Source organism: Scyliorhinus canicula, chromosome 16 (assembly GCF_902713615.1).
Source record: "Scyliorhinus canicula chromosome 16, sScyCan1.1, whole genome shotgun sequence".
In the NCBI taxonomy this organism is placed as follows: domain Eukaryota; kingdom Metazoa; phylum Chordata; class Chondrichthyes; order Carcharhiniformes; family Scyliorhinidae; genus Scyliorhinus; species Scyliorhinus canicula.
Genome location: NC_052161.1, coordinates 65,742,815 through 65,760,567, shown reverse-complemented (window position 1 = coordinate 65,760,567; position 17,753 = coordinate 65,742,815). Strand labels below are relative to the sequence as shown.

The 17,753-nt window shown below is 48.3% G+C and overlaps 1 protein-coding gene across 13 annotated transcripts in view; it reads left to right on the top strand.

Annotated features, from left to right (window-relative positions):
* The window catches only part of pcdh15b (protocadherin-related 15b), a 1,980,039-nt gene that overhangs the window by 1,491,221 nt on the left and 471,065 nt on the right, over window positions 1-17,753 (top strand). For all 13 annotated transcript variants that reach the window (XM_038773429.1, XM_038773427.1, XM_038773426.1 and 10 more), the window contains one exon: window positions 16,582-16,661. In XM_038773429.1, coding sequence (XP_038629357.1) covers window positions 16,582-16,661 — 80 coding nt within the window. The remainder of the gene's footprint in view (window positions 1-16,581; window positions 16,662-17,753) is intronic.

Genomic DNA, 17,753 nt, shown 5'->3' with positions numbered 1-17,753 from the left:
TTTTACTAGCCTGGAGGAGTTACTGTGCATTCCGGCATGAAGGACTAATGTGCACAGTTGAACATTGTGGGTTAATGGTTTCTGCATTTGGTGATGTTAATTCGGCTTTGTCATGCTGCAAAAGCTAAGTGAATATTCTAAGCTATGTCTTTATTGTCTTTTTGATGTACTTTAATATAATGATGTCAATGAGTAGGTTGGTGGTTCGACAATACTGTGATCTCTGCTTTCTGTAAATCAAGAAAAACCATACAAAAGAAGCTTGAATTATATTTGTACATCCCATTATTTTGGAGAATCTTATTTAAAAACATTAATTGATCATAGTTCTGACACCTCCTTCTAACTCCCGTAAGTCTTGAAAAGTTTTAGAAATTCATTTATTGGTTCATTTATTTTTGTAAATCCAGGATTGCTGAACATTTCAAAAATACAGCACGGACATATATTTTGATTGCCTCAATGATTTTAATGTGCATTTCCGTCGCTGAACTGCAACATTTCAGTGTGTACTAGGGACAGGTATTAGGTGCCAAAGGCTGCAGGAAAGCTCAGATGATCAACTGCACTGAAGATAGTAGCAAACCATGCAGAATGTCAATTCGCGTTGAGATTAACTTCCATGTGTGGAAACAGAGAAAGCCGTGCACCCGTTTTGTTCTTATATGGTAGCTTATTTTAAATTAGATTCTTTTTTTACCACTAATATCAGCCAATCTCTCATGGTGTTGGCTGCAGGATGTCAAAACAAGTGCAGTATTCAGGTCAAACAGGCCTTGGGAATGGGGGATAGTTGGAGAGAAAAGTGAAGAGAAGAGGGCAAGAGGAAAGGGGGGAGAGAGGGAAGAAAGGGGAGGTGGAGACGGGAAGAGGAGAGGGAAAGGAGAAGAGTAGGAGGATGGGGAACAGGTGGTGGGGAGAATGGGAGAAACAAGGGACAACAGGGGTGGGGAAAGGAAGGGAAAAGGGTGATGTGCAAGGAACACAGGGGTGGAGAGGGAAGGCATAATGAGGAGGGTGACAATTATACACACACACAGACCTCTCTCACTCACCGACACCTCTATCTCACACACACACTCGTCCACACAAAAAAATCACCCCATCTCTCTCACAAATAGTACCCACTCCCCGCTCTTGCACACACTCATCCCCTCTCTCTCTCACACACAAACTCACTCCCCTCTCTCACACCCACCCCTCTCTCTCTCACACACACTTGCCCCATCTCACACACAACCTCTCTCACACACCACTCACACCCTCTCTTGCACACACACTTAACCCCTCTCTCACAGACATGTAATCATCCCCCTATTTCTCACACACAATCACCTCTCTCTATCACACACACACGCTCACCCCTCTCTGACACTTGCACACTCATCTCCCTCTCTCACTCACACACTCATCCCCCCTCTCTCACACACATACATTCATTCCTCTCTCACACGTGCACACACACACAACTCCCCCACAGACTCCCCTACACACTCAATCCCCCTCACACCTACTCACCCCTCTCTCACATTCACAATCACCCCTTCTTTCACATACACACTCACTCCCCGCTCTCACATGCACATGCTCATTCCATCTCTCACACATGAACTCAGTCCCTTCTCTCACAATCATACTCACCCACCTCTCGCATTCACACTCACCCCCTCTCTCTCACAAACACATTCACCCCCATCTCTCATATACACACTCACCCCGCTCACACACACGCACTCACCCCATTTCACTCATGCACACACACATAAACACCCATCTCTCACACTCACACACACGCACCCCCTCTCTCCCACACACGCACTTGTAAGGATCCTCTTGTTAATCCCTGTCTGTCCCTTGCTTTTTTTCCTTTCAGTTTATGTTTCACTCTTTGTACCTGGAGAGTTAATGGGACCTATGCCTTTAAGATGGACCTATAATTTATAAAAAAAACCTCCAGCAAGAGTGCTGTTTGGCCAGTCATCAGACATGACACCTCTTGATGGACTTGGCTGGTGGCTAATGAGCTGTTTCACCATTGCTGGTTCTTAGCTGATACCCGATGTTGATTGCTGCTGACCACTCTTGAATGTTCCTTCCTCTGTGAGACTGTGTTACCAGGTTTTAGTTTTCTTTTGAACTCAGAGCTGAAAGAGGCCCCTTGATTGTCTCTCTCCCTGAAAGGTATACCTCTCTTAAACACCCAGTTGGAGACTCTGCTCTCTCCCCAGTAAAGCTGGAGGACATTCTAGAGAGACTGGAAACTAGGTAAGAGTAAATCCCAGGCTGAGAACTTGGTTTGAGGGGAGACAAAGAAAATCTTGAGGAAATCCAGACAAGCTACCATCTGAAACCAGGGTCAGTTGTTTAAAAACACTTGTTAAAATCCCGTTTGGGTGGAACATTGTTTTTATCTCTGAAAGGCTATTAGTCATTCTAGAGGAGTTGGAAAAAATAAGAATTACACAGGCCTGATGTTCTTTTGGAGTGAAGGCCCAGGTTAACATAAGTAAAAGGAACTTCCCCAGAGGAAACCCTACGGCCTGGGAGTTCTGACTGAAAGCTACTGCCAAAGATCCTCATTAGTAATCCAACCCCTCATTTTCAATCACTCTAAGTCCTGGAAGTACAACTTGCTGCAAAAATTACATTGACATCCTAAGCAACGACACTCGTCTTTCATTTCATATTAATCCTCTTATTATTTGTAACCCCTCTTGTATGCGTCTGTCTTGTGTGTGTTTGGGTAGAGGATGGAACGATAAAAGGGGGAATAGTAATTCGCTGGCCGTTATTCTGTCATAATTATTGTATACCTTACCTCTAGTTTTACTATGAATAAACAGTTCTTGTGATTCACTTACAAATCTGATGCCTGTTAGTCATTGGAGCAATCAAGGGCCAAATATCTCAAAGATTTGTACACATTTTTGGTTAATTCACTTGTGCTGGTATCTGGGGTGTATAAGGATGAAATTGACTGCGCACTAATCCAGGGAGCCATAACACACTCACCCCACTCTCTCACACATACCTGACCGAGGCTCTCACCACTTTCCGTCACCTCTTTTGCCACCAGCATTAATTCTAACTGTTGGCCCTGTGCTTTTTTGCTCAGCAACAGTGAGGTGGTATCAATGAAATGGGGCAATTAGGAAAAGCCTCTTAACTCACTGGATGCTGGTAGGCCTGCTTGTCAACCTATCAGCTCCAGTACTCTTAAGAGGCCTTGCTCTGATTGGCCTATTTTATTGCAATAGTTATTTAAAAAATTGTTTGGTTGCTCATTTTGAGCTGGTTTTCACCAGTCATGTGGCAGCCTTCAGTTCCGTGGACCGCTAGAGATCCTTCAAGGGTCCGCGGGGTCCCTAATTGGTAATAGAAATTCAATGAGGTGTTTGTCAACCTATCTGTTTTCACACTTAACTGTTACCTACCCCCTCCATGGGGCTATGCTTACCTCAGCACCTCCGGAGGATCCCCTTGCTTGGCCTGACCTGTTGTACTAATGCACACTGCCTGTGTGGATATCGCCAGCATGTAAGACAAAATAGTTTTTTGAAAAATAATTACATCAAAACCCAGAAGTAAACATGCATTTATTGCTGATGATCATGTTTGAATATTTTGTTTTTAAAATGAGAGATAGCTGTGGTGATACGCAATGGCTGAAATCTCACCAGAATTTGACAAAAGTGTCCGGTTCAGTCAGAAAACTAGCATGTAACTCTCCAGTTGTGCAGACCAATTTTCTCACCAAATCTTGAGCCTCTTTGCCAAAAACAAAATGAATAGGTGTGTGTTATACCACCACTCTGGTGAGGAGTTAACTCCTGAAGTCAGGAACCAGCTGCAAACAGATTGGGGCGTCATCTTTAAAGGGTGTCCCGAACAGAGCTATTCATCACCGATGTCTAACCCCCTCAATGTTCGCTCCCCACCCCCTCCCCCCTTTCCTCTGCGCGGAAACGGCAGAGTCCCACTGGCGCCGTTCACCCCTGGTCACTGCCGGCAGGAACTCTGCGCGAAGGGTCAGGGGGGCGGCCTGTGGGGCGGAGAGAAGCGCTCCTTCACCAGGGCAGGGGGAGGGGGGGTGGGTCCTCCAATGGGGTCTGGCCTGCGAGCCCCGATCGCGGGCCGGCCTCTCTCCCCATGGGCCTACATTGTTCAGCTTCCGGCCCCAGAATCCCCACGCCATGTTGCGTCGGGGCCAGAGCCTTGAAGAAATCCCCCGAGCATTCGCGGGTTAGAGCGGCACCACTGCGCATGCATGCGTTGACACGGTGCCCTTTTGGCACTGGGTAGGGAGGCTGGAGTGGCATGAACCGCTCCAGCGCCGTTGGGCCAGAATCGGTTTCCCCCGTGCCCGTTTTGCACCGTCGTGAAACTTAGTCTCCATTTTGGAGAATCGCGCCTGAGTTCTGTCTCTAGCAAGTTAGAAGTCTGGTCAATTCTTAAAATAATATGTAGGTATATATGTGCAAATGTATTTCTGCTTATTAGCAATAAAACATAGCTCATGCTGACTCAATGTTATTTCACATCACTCCACGGCTATGCTATTTTTTATGGAAGCTCATGGTTGGACAGTGATGAAGATTTGGATACTCTATTAAAATTTATGGATAAATATTATAAGCAAGATGATCCATTAAATGGATATGGGGCATGGTCAGACGTTAATAAATTTTAGGAAGATGGATAGAATATATCATGGAATTTAGCAGACTAAATGCAAGAACAAAGAACAATACAGCACAGGAACAGGCCCTTTGGCCCTCCAAGCCTGCGCTGATCACGTGTCCTATCTAGACCAACTGCCGATATCCTTCTATACCCCGTCTGTTCATGCAGAAATTCTATTTGGAGATTCCTGATTCAGTGCTCACTTTCAATTTGTTGGATCCAACATGTGAAAGACTCCTGGACGTGGCTTGAGTTAAATTCTCAGAAAGAGACACGCTTTTGTACCAGATGTCTCAGGCTTCAAGACATTCCTGGAAAATCAGCCATTCCCAGCCACTTTCACGGCATGAATGGGACATTCAGCATTGTCACAAAAGATGAAGAATTCGATGCTCACAGCATTTTAAAGCTGTTCAGATATGGGGAAAATGTATCAATGCAATAGTTGAATCACAGACAAAATAACTGAAGGATAGACATTTTTGGCAGGTCTGGCAGCTGACAGGAATAGAGAAATAACAGTAGAAGAATGAGTCCCAGGAATGCCGGGAAATAATTTATTTTTAAAATTTAATGTATCAAATTCTTCTTTTTTCAAATTAAGGGACAATATAGCGTGGCCAATTCACCTACTCTGCACATCTTTGGGTTGCAGGAGTGAGACCCGCGCAAACACGGGATAATGTCCAAACTCCAAACGGTCACCCCATGCTGGGAACAAACCCAGGTCCTCAGCAGTGTGAGGCAGAAGTGCTAAGCACTGTGCCACCATGGCACCCCCTGCTTGGGGAATTATTAACAAGTATTTCAGATGCGATTCAAAATATCATGGCGCAGTAAGTTGTCCAAAATGGAAGACAGCGTTAGCCATCACTGGCTAAGCCCATTTACAATTGCCCTTGAGAAAGTAAGCTTGGACCACTGCAATTCATGAGGTGCAGCTACACACACACTGCTGTGAGGATGGGAGTTCCAGGAATTTGACCAAGGGACACTGAAGAAATGCCAACTTCCAGGTGGCGGTATTCTCAATCATCTGCTGCCCTTGTCATTCTAGATGGTCTTTTAGGGCCTCACGGTAGCATGGTGGTTAGCATCAATGCTTCACAGCTCCAGGGTCCCAGGTTCGATTCCCGGCTGGGTCACTGTCTGTGTGGAGTCTGCACGTCCTCCCCGTGTGTGCGTGGGTTTCCTCCGGGTGCTCCGGTTTCCTCCCACAGTCCAAAGATGTGCGGGTTAGGTGGATTGGCCATGCTAAATTGCCCGTAGTGTAAGGTTAATGGGGGGATTGTTGGGTTACGGGTATACGGGTTACGTGGGTTTAAGTGGGGTGATCATTGCTCGGCACAACATCGAGGGCCGAAGGGCCTGTTCTGTGCTGTACTGTTCTATAAATGGTAGCAGTCGTGGGTTTGAAAGATTCTGCCGAAGAAACCTTGGTGAATTCCTACATTGCATCTTGTAAATGGTACACACAGATGCCACTATGCACAATGGTGGAAGGACTGGATGTTTGTGGATGGGGTGCCAATTAACAGGGCTGTTTTGTGCTGGAGGTGTCACTGTTGGAGTTCCACTCATCCAGATAAGTGGAGAGCATTCCATCACACCCTGACTTGTGCCCTGTAGATGGTGGACAGTCTTAACAGTTCTTCACTTAAAGGGAAAACCTAAACTTACTGTCTACACCTGCCACTAATTCCAATTAAGCAGCCCAATATAGTTCAAATGCCACTTATAAATGAAGTTAACACAATAGGGTACTTGCTTATCTGTGCAGACATTTGGAGAGAGATCCTTTGAAGACCAGATCCAATAGACTTCTGCTCAACCAAATGGCTTTTGGCAAAACCCATGCCAGCACATGGGTTTCCTGGCAGCAAGAGGTGCTGTCAATGGGAAATCCCATTGAAAATGGCGGGTCCGGTAGATCCCGCTGACGGGCCACCTCCGCAGCCAAAAAACACGCGGCAGGCTGGTCGGTAAAACCGGCCACCATATATAACAATTTCTACATTTCTCGCAAAGGTCAACATTCTATCCTCTTTTCTAATTACGAGCTGTATCTGCATTGCTAACCTTTTATTCATGTACAAGGACACCCAGATCTATCTGGACCACGGCATTCTGCTGTCTCTCTCTCTATTTGGGTAATATTCTGTTTTTCTATTCTCCCTGTCAAAGTGGACAGCCTCACATTTTCCACATTATATTGCATCTGCCAAACTCTTACCCGCTCATTTAACCTAAATATATCCCTTTTTATCTCCTTAATACTTGCTTTCCTACCTACATTTGTATTGTTAGCAACTTTGGCTACAATTTCCTGTCTCTTTAACCCAGTAATTGGGTAAATAGATTGCAAATATTTGAGGCCCCAGTGCTGATCCCTGTGGAATCACTAGTTACAATTTGTCAATTTGAAAATGACCCATGTATTCCGACTTTCATGCTCGTTAGCCAGTCCTCTATCCAGGTGAAAATATCGGTGCCAACATGAGCTCCTTGGCTAGTAACCATTTATGCAGCACCTTATCAAGCGTCTTTTGGAACTCCAAATTTTAATCACCACACTTTGCATTATGACATTTTTGAATGAAGACAAAGTCAGGGCAAGTTCCTTGGGATACTGTTGTCTTGTAATTCACTTGTTTCTAGACAAGTTTAAATATGAATGTGCTTGAAACTAGAGGCCAATTTTCCCCTTTTGAGATTGGAATCAGGATGCAAGTTCAGTCCCGGGTCGTGAACCCGACTCTGTTGCCAACCTGCTGGAAGGTGGGGCTGAGATCTTAATTGGCCTACAGTCAGATCTATCACCCAATCAGGCAAATCCAAGATGGGAACACAGGTGGGCCAAGTTTGGAGCGAGCATGTTAATAGACCCGCCTCTGTCCCATCCTAATTTGGGACTGGAGAATCCGGCCCAATAGGTTTGTTGCTCAAAGTTGATGGGTACCAACTCAACATTTATATAGTTATAGATTTATGGTGCAATATTATAGATTAGGAATTGGTTCATCCTCGGATAAAAAGAAAGTTTGTTATTCAACTGCAACTACGTTTTCAAAAATAAAGCCAGGAGGAAGTTTCTGATTCAAAAGATGGGATAGCCATTTTTTTTATTTGAAGTGAAAATTTATGGCTGAAGCTATATAGGTTGTAGAGTCATAAACAAAACTATTTTTTACTTTGAGAATTTGATACAGCGACACCAAATTTAAAATGGCGCAGTTAACAAAGTCTAAGTGAAATAGAAGAAAAATTAAAACTTAAAACTCTTATGCCCTGAGGCTGTTTTCTCAGAACTGATAGACAGGGTGGAATTTAATGGTGCACAGAGACTGGCTGGGTGAAGGGGCTTGGGGTGTGAAGTGGGGAGGTTGCATAATCGGGCCGAAAGGGAAAATTGAGGACCAATCTGAAAGTGAGATTTTCAACGATTCGGTTCCGTGACCATTCTGTTCATTTAGCTAATTCCCGTCCGATCAGGAATGGGATAACCTTTGGTCTAGGTATCTGTATATTTGTGTCGATCTACCCCTGTATTTACCAAATCAAATCCAAGCTTTCTCCACATCCAAATTATGCTGCTCCTCAAAACACAGGTTCCATTGAATGTCAAGAAACATGTGCATTTTGCTAGTGAGGCAATGGACACTTGGAGATTACAGTGCAAATTCTATCCCAGCAACAATTCGTCAGCTCAGCATTCCAACTCAACAATCCGATAAATAAATGGTCACTAAACCACACTTCAAGGGTGCGATTCCCTTGCCGCATTGCGCTCAAGCGGGAGCACAATGCAGGTGGAAAATCTCGGGCGAGGCCTCCAGCGAGCCTCACGTTATGCCCCCCTGCCTCCCAAGATTCACCGAGATCCTGCGAGACGTCGAAGTCAGAACTCCATCCCAAATGGGCTGGACCAAACGCTGCTCCCGAAAGTAGGTCGGAAATGTAATTACTACTAACCTGCCCAGGATCCAGTAGACTCCCCAGGGAGGCTGCAGCTGGGCGCCGATCAGTGCTGGTCTACACAAACGCAGTCGGGGCCGGCGGGTGCCCTGCCCATAAGAGGTGGAGTGAGGGAGGAAGCTTGAGGATATTGGAAGAAGTAAGTGTTGGGCGCAGTAGGGGGATCGGAGGCCATGATGGAGTCATTGAGGGGTGTGGAAAGATCCGCCTCGATCCACATGTAGTCTTCATGCACTCGCCAGTGCAGGAAAGGACGTAAGTATGACCTGGTCAGGCAGTTCGTTTCCAAGGCCAAAAAAACCCAGCAAAGTGCCCTTAGAAAGCTGGATTTCGACTGCAGAAGCTGAGATGCACCCCGCTAAATGTGCTCAAAACTGGACGGAGAAGAGTTTTGGTTGAATCGCACCATAAATGCTTTGTTATTACGTGTGAAATTTCTTTGTTATTCCAGTGACAACATTAAACTGCTGAAACAGATTCTTCTCACAGCCTCTGTACATACTGTGACTCCACTTATTCTAGTTCTAGTGAGCAACTGTCCATTGTGCTTCCTTTGAAGATTGATGACTCCACTCTCTATGGTAGAAACAGCCAGTGTTCAATCATGCAATCAATTACACTTAGGAGCCCCTAATTGTTTTTCTTGTCTTTGTGATAATAATCTGGAATATTCTGTAATTGAAAATAAAACAGTTTTACCATCATTAATGATCTAGATGGGAATGTGGGTGGTATGAGCAGTAAATTCACAGATGACACAAAAATTGGTGTTGTGGTAAATAGCGACAAGGAAGACCTTAGATTAGAGGGCAATATAGATAGGCTGCGCAGTGGTGAATGGAATTTAACACTGAAAAGTGTGAAGAGATGCAATTTGGCTGCACTAATAAGGCAAGGAATACACAATGAACAGTAGGATACTAGGAAGTACAGAGGACCAGAGGGACCTTGGGGTGCAGGTCCTCAGTTAGATAATGTGGTTAAGAAGGCACATGGGGTACTCACCTTTATTAGCCGAGGCACACAATATAAGAGCAGGGAGGTCATGATAGAGTTGTATAAAATGCTTGTTACACCACAGCTAGAGTATTGTGTGCAGTTCTGGTTGCCACACTATTGGAAGGAAGTGATTTCACTAGAAAGTGTGCAAAGGAGATTTATCATGATGTTGCCTAGGCTATGAAGAGAAGCTGGTTACGCAGGGTTGTTCTACTTATAGAGCACAGAAGGCTGAGGGAAGACCTGATTACAATTTACAAATTGTGAAGGACATAGATAGGGTACATAGGAAGAAACCTTTCTCCTTACTTGAGGGGACAATAACTAAGGAGCATAACTTTAAGCTAAGGGGCGGGGGATTTGTTAATAAACATTTTATTGAGGTATTGTTTGGTAATTTAACAACACAATAAACAATGTACATGAAACTATAAACATAGTGCAAAAGCCGTCTCCCTCCTTTACAGGTCCCATCTTTATTAACCACCTTCTATAAGCTAAACTAACCCCCCCCCCCCCACCTTATGCTGACGATTAATTTTCCACGAAGAAGTCGACGAACGGTTGCCATCTCCAGGTGAACCCTAACAGTGACCTTCTCAAGGCGAACTTGATTTTGTCCAAACAGAGAAAGTTAGCCATGTCCGATAGCCAGGTCTCCGGCTTCGGGGCTTTGAGTCCCTCCGAGCTAATAGTATCCGTCTCTGGGCTACCAGGGACGCAAAGGCCAGAACGTCTGCTTCTTTCTCCTCCTGGATTCCCGGGTCTTCCGACACCCCGAAAATCGCCACCTCTGGATTCAGCGCCACCTTTGTTTTTAACACCGTGGACATCTGCAAACCACGACCAAAATCCCCTAAGCTTCGGACATGCCCAGAACATGTGGACATGGTTCGCTGGTCCTCCCGCACATTTTGCAAACCTGTCTTCCACCCCAAAGAATCTGCTCATCCGGGCCACTGTCATGTGAGCCCGGTGAACGACCTTAAATTGTAACAGGCTGAGCCTGGCACATGTTGTGGATGGGTTGACTCTACTCAATGCGTCCACCCATAGACCATCCTCTATCTCTCCTCCCAGCTCCTACTCCCACTTGCACTTCAGCTCCTCAGTCTGCATCTCCTCTGACCCCATAAGTTCCTTCAAAATGTCCGAGATGCTCCCTTCTCTTACCCACCCTCTGAAAACTACCCTGTCCTGAATCCCCATTCGTGGTAGGAGCGGGAAGGTTGACACCTGTTTGCGGAGGAAGTCCCGCACCTGCAGATACCTTAATTTGTTTCCCCTCGCCAACCCTTCTCCTCCAGCGCCCTCATACTCAGAAAGCTCCCCTCGATAAACAATCCCTGCTCTCCGCCATATCCGAAACCCCCCATCCATACTTCCCAGGGCAAATTGGTGATTATTACAGATTGGGGACCAGACCAATGCTCCCTCTGCTCTCACATGTCTCCTCCATTGCCCCCAGACTCTCAGGACCGCCACCACCATGACTCTGGTAGAGGACCGTGCCGGTGGGAATGGCAGAGGCGCAGTTACCAACGCCCCCAAACTGGTGCCCTTGCATGAAGCCGCCTCCATACGCTCCCATGCCGGCCCCTCCCCCACCATTCACTTCCTGATCATGGCTATATTCGGCGTCCAGTAGTAGTTCCTAAAATTTGGCAGTGTCAGTCCGCCCTCTCCCCGACTCCGCTCAAGCATTACCTTCTTAATCCGCGGGGTCTTGCCTGTCCAAACAAAGCCTGAGATCACTTTGTTGATTCGCTTAAAAGAGGACCGCGGAATAAAGTTGGAGAGACATTGAAACACGAACAGGGATCTCGGGAGGACCGTCATCTTCACCGTCTGTACCCTCCTAGCTGATGACAACGGAAGCACGTCCCATTTCCGAAAATTGTCCTTCATTTGGTCTACTAGCCGGGCCAGATTTAATTTATGCAGCCGGTCCCATTCCCACACCACTTCAATGCTTAGACACCTAAAGCTTCCCCCTACTAATCTAAATGGCAGCTCCCCCAATCGCCTCTCCTGTTCCCTCGCCTGGACCGTAAACATCTCACTTTTCCCCATATTTAGCTTATTCCCTGAAAACCGGCCAAATTCCCCTAGAATCCTCATGATTTCTTCCATCCCCTCTAATGGATCCGATACATACAGAAGCAGGTCGTCTGCACAGAGCAAGACTGTGCTCCACAACCTCTTCCCCCCCCCCCCCCCCCCCCACCCCGGACCAGCCCCTTCCAGCCCCTTCCAGCCCCTTGAGGCTCTCAGAGCAATTGCCAACAGCTCCATAGCTAGCGTGAACAACAGTGGGGAGAGGGGGCATCCCTGTCTCGTCCCCCGGTGCAGTCTAAAATAGTCTGATGTTGTCCTATTCATCCATACACTTACCACATGAGCCTGATACAGCAAACTGACCCAGTCAATAAAGCCCTGCTCAAATCCGAACCATCCCAGTAACTCCCACATAAGCCTTTTCTGCATCCATTGCTATCACTACCTCCACCTCCCTACCTTCCGGGGGCATTGTGATCACATTTAACAACCTTCTTACATTGGCCACCAACTGCCTACCCTGAACAAACCCCGACTGATCCTCCCCAATAACGCCCATAACACAATCCTCAATCCTGGAGGACAAAGTTTTGGCCAGCAGTTTGGCGCCCACATTCAACAGGGTATCGGCCTGTAGGAACCACAAAGCTCCGGGTTCTTGTCCCGCTTCAGAATCAGCGAAATCGCTGCCTGTAACAGCGTCGGGGGCAGCACCCCACTTTCCCTTGCCTCATTGAACATCCTCATCAACACCGGCCCCAATGTCCCAGAGAAATTTTTATAAAACTCCACTGGGTACCTGTCCTGCCCCGGGGCTTTCCCGATAGCCTTCAGACCCTCCACTATCTCTTCCAACCCAATCGGGCCCCCCAGCCCTTCTACCAGCTCCTCGTCCACCTTTGGGAAATTCAGACCCCCCAAGATGCCTCATCCCTTCCGGCCTTGTCGGGGGTTCCGACCTATACAGCCTACTGTAGATATCACTAAACGCCTTATTCACCCCTGCTGAATCTCCAACCAGGTTCCTATCTCCGTCATTTACTTTCCCTATCTCCCTGGCTGCCTCCCTCTTTCTAAGCTACTGTGCAAGCATTCTGCTGGCCTTCTCTCCATACTCATAGATCGCTCCACTTTCTCAGCTGCTCTACCGCCCTCCCTGTGGTTAACACGCCGAACTCCGCCTGAAGCCTCCGCTGTTCCCTTAAAAGCCTTGCCTCTGGGGGTCTCCACATACCTCCTATCGATCTGTAGTATCTCCTTTACCAGCCATTCCGTCTCTGCCCTGCCCACCTTCTCCCTATGGGCCCGGATCGAGATCAGCTCCCCTCTGACCACTGCCTTCAGTGCTTCCCAGACCACTGCTGCTGAAATTCCCCCATGTCATTGACCTGCAGGTTGTTCTGAATACATTTCCTCAGCCGCTGGCACACCCCTTCATTAGCCAAATGTCCCACATCTAACCCCTAGTGCAGGCGCTGGTTCCTGAAGGTCACCCAGCGCGGAGCATGGTCTGAGATTGTGATCGGCAAATACCCCATGTCCACCACCCCTGCCAGTAAGGCCCTGCTGAAAATGAAGAAATCGATCCGGGAATACACTTTATGCACATGTGAGTAGAAGGAGAACTCCTTCACCCTCGGCTGCCCAAATCTTCATGGATCCACCCCTCCATCTGATCCATGAACCCTTTTAGTTCCTTTGCCATTGCTGGCACCCTGCCCGTTTTCGAGCTTGACAGCTCCAAGCCAGGGCCAATAACTGTGTTGAAGTCCCCTCCCATGACCAACCTGTGCGAATCCAGGACCAGAATCTTCCCCAGCATCCTCTTTATAAACGCCACATCATCCCAATTTGGCGCATACACATTTACTAATACCACCTGCACCCCCTCCAGTTACCTTCTGACCACAATGTACCGACCTCCCACATCCAAAATTATTCTACCCGCCTCAAACACCACCCGCTTACTGATCAGGATCGCGACCCCTCTAGTCTTTGAATCCAGTCCCGAGTGAAGGACCTGACTGACCCAGCCTTTCCTCAATCTAATCTGGTCAGTTAGTCTAAGGTGCATCTCCTGCAACATTACCACGTCCGCCTTCAGTCTCCTAAGATGCGCGAATACACGTGCCCTCTTGACCGACCCATTTAACCCTCGAACATTCCAGGTGATCAGCCTAGTTGGGGGGCTCATTGCCCCCCCCCCCCACTTGCCAATCAGCCATCCCCTTTTTTGGGCCCGCCTCCAGCCCATGCTCCGCACCTCCACCGGCCCCCCTCAGGTAGCCTCCGCCCCCAACCTCCTCTCTATCCCTTTGCCCAAGTCCCTCCCTCGTCAGCAGAACAGTTTCCCCCCTCCCCCTCTAGTAACAACACTCTGTAACCCAACCCCTTTGATAAACCGAACATATGCACACCATCCACTGCGCTTCCGTGAGATAGCCCACCCAGCTAGCTTGGTGCCGGATAGTCTCCCACCTATTATCCCCCCTGCCATGCTCATACAAACATACTCCAACATCAAACAATCCCCACACAATTGCCCAACAGAAAAACACCAAAATCTAAACAAGCACACCTCCATCCCCCAACAATGCAAATGAAAACCTGAACTCACTCAGCTCTGTCACTGGTCCCAAATCACTACAGAAGGCATTACAAACAGCTTCCACAAAATGAAAATCGAGAAACTTTTTTTTAAAAGAGCAGAGAAACAAAAAGAAAAAAAAAACATGAATCTAGCAGCAAAGTTCAAAAGTTCTCAGTCCAGCACCTGGGGCTGGATTCTCCGACCCCCCCGCCGGGTCGGAGAATCGCTGGGGGGCCACGTGAATGCCGCCTCCGCCATCTCCCGAAGTCTCCAGCACCAGAGATTCAGCAAGGCCGGGAATCGCGTCGCGCCGGTCGGCGGGCCCACCCCCGGCGATTCTCCGGCCCGCGATGGGCCGAAGTTGCTGTCATGCCTGTCCCGCCGGCGGGAATCATCAAACCACCTACCTTACCAGCGGGACCAGGCGGTGCGGGCGGGCTCCGGGGTCCTGGGGGGGGGGGGCGGGATGATCTGGCCCCGGGGATGCCCCCACGGTGGCCTGGCCCGTGATCGGGGCCCACCGATCAGCAGGCGGGCCTGTGCCGTGGGGGCACTCTTTTCCTTCCGTGTTGGCCATAGGCTACACGATGGCGGACGCGGAAGTGACCCCCTCCCCTGCGCATGCGTGGGGATGACGTCAGCAGCCGCTGACACTCCGGCGCATGCGCGAACGTCCGCCGGCCGGCGAAGTCCCTTCGGCCCCGGCTTGTGTGGCGCCAAAGGCCAACCATTCCGGCGCGGGCCTGGCCCCTCAAGGTTAGGGCTTGGCCCCTAAAGGTGCGGAGAAATCCACACCATTGGAGCGGCCCGACGCCGGAGTGGTTCACGCCACTCCATCCCGCCGGGACCCCCCGCCCCGCCGGGTAGGGGAGAATCCCGGCCCAGTCCTTTCCTTTTCACGAAGTCCAGCGCGTCCTCAGGCGACTCAAAATAAAAGTGCTGTTCTTCAACGTGACCCAGCGACGGGCAGAATACAATAGTCCGAACTTCACCTTTTTCTTAAAAACGATCGACCTGAAGCATGGTATTCTGGCCACCTCCACACTCAGGTCTTGGTAGATCCGCAGGATACTATTGTACCACTTACAGCTCCGTGTCTGCTTGGCCCACTGTAGAATGCGCTCCTTATCTAAGTACCTGTGGAATCTCACCACCATTGCCCTCGGTGGGGGGGGGGTCTCCCGTTCGCGGCTTCCTCGCGAGTGCTCTTTGAGCTCTGTCCACCTCCAAGGTTTGGAATAATGCCCCATCCTCCACCAGCTTCTCAAACATATCTGCGATGTATGCCTCAGCGTCCGCTCCTTCGGACCCCTCCGGGAGCCCAACGATTCTCAAGTTCTGCCAGCGGGACCTATTCTCTAGGTCCTCTACCTTCTCCAGGAGCTCCTTCTGCTGGCTTCTCAGCATCCCCACCTCCAATCCCAACGCAGTTTGATGTTCTTCCTGCTCAGCCAGCGCCTTCTCCACTTTCTGGATCGCCCGATCTTGGGCGTCCAATCTAAGCTCCAACCGCTCAATCGACTCTTTTATCGGGTCCAAGCAGTCCCCTTTCTGCTTAGCAAAGCCTTCCTGAATAACTTGCATCAGCTGCCTCGTTGACCGCTGGGTCGATACACCAGAGGTCCGATTCTCCGCCATGCTGTCTCCCGCTACAGCTTCAGCCCAAGCCTTCTCTGCCTTTCTGTTTCAGCCTTTACAGGCACTTCTAGTCCTCTCCATGCACCGATGTGGTAATTCAGTACACAATTGCCTCTGTCTTCAATTTTACAGTTCAGATCCAGTAGAAAATCGAGGGAAAAGGTCCAAAAGTCCGAACCGAGCGGGAGCCACCAAATGTGCGACTTACTCCTTCGTAGCCACCACCGGAAGTCAGGGGTGGGGGATTTAGGGGGGATTTTAGGCAAAGCGGTGGTGGGAATCTGGAACTCACTGGCTGAATCTGTGGTGGAGGCGCTTCCAACATTTGAGAAACATTTCGGTGAGCAGTTGAAATGCCATAGCACACAGGGCTACGGAGCAAGCGCTGGAAAATAGGATTTAGGTAGATAACTGCTTGATGGCCAGCACAGACATGATGGGCCAAATAGCCTCTTTCTGTGCTGTAAAACTCTTATGACATTATTACAGCTATTAGCATGAGCCTGAAACATGCAGGTATTTACTGCAAGCGTGAGAAAGTCCAATTAAAATGCATTAGGATCCTTAGATTGATACATTGTACTTCACTACCTTTAATTGCTGTATTATAACTATGCTTCCTTTTCTATATGTTTTAGGCAACTGACCGTGAGAGGGACCCAATCGTCTATCACATTCAAAATGGAGATCCACAGCACGTTTTTAATATTATTCAAAAGTAAGAGGAAATTGATAACCTTAGAAATGTAACTGGTATGACTCATTAAGTAAATGTCATGACCATGCATGATGGAAAATCTGGGGACGGACATCAGTATGCCAGATTCACTGCCAACACTTTTCTCTCCATTCATGCCATAATTAAAGCTGGTTGAAGCTTTTGGGAGACGAGAGTATGTCAAGGTTTTCAGTTGTATAATTCTGAATGAATGTGGTCCTGCTGAACTATTCAATTATGCATATCACGATATAAAAAAGCTAAATGGCGATATGGTAGCTTGTCAAGAGCAGAGCAGTAAATGTGCAACATGTTGATAGGTAACACAAGAGCCATGCAATCTTGGCCCATTTACCCGGTCCGATCAAAGTGTACCACTTTCTGATCAAACACCACTACTCAGTTTCATGATGCTCCTTTCACCGATCGCAGGCAAAAGCACCTCCATTTCTCCAACCTTCCACGAAGAAGTCAGGTGTTGTATCACTCCACCATGTGCTCACAGATCCCATTACAAGGGCTGGGTAATACAGGCAGATGGCATGGATGCCCCAACTGGACACCACATCGGCGAGGACGCTCCTTGCTCCATGCCACACAGACCCGTAGCCATGAAGAACTGCATTCATGGCTTAGTATGAAGATGGTTGCAAGTCCTGCCCTCTGAAATTGCTGGCTAATCAGTCCCCAAAGTTCCGGAAAGGTGCCTGTGGGTGCTGCTGGGACTGCAGAAGCAAACAATTATCCCTGGAGCAGGTGCGTCCAGGTTCTTGCACCAGGAGGGTTTGGATAGGTTAGGGAAAGGGGCAGAGGTGAGGGAAACAGGGGAATGTGTGTTTTTGAGGAAAAGAGCATGGGATGGAAGGAGGTCGTTTGACACAAGGGAGGCTCCATCTCATGATTGGCAAATGGTAGCCCCCAAAACACGAGGACTCCCTCCTTTCTGCACCCTTTAGACTGTTAAGTTAAACAAATCGAGCTTGCCTCATCCACCCTGCTGGCCACCTCAAACATTTAAAGAGAGAGCTAAGACGAGCAAGGAGGGGACATGAGAAGTCTTTGGCAGGTAGGATCAAGGAAAACCCAAAAGCT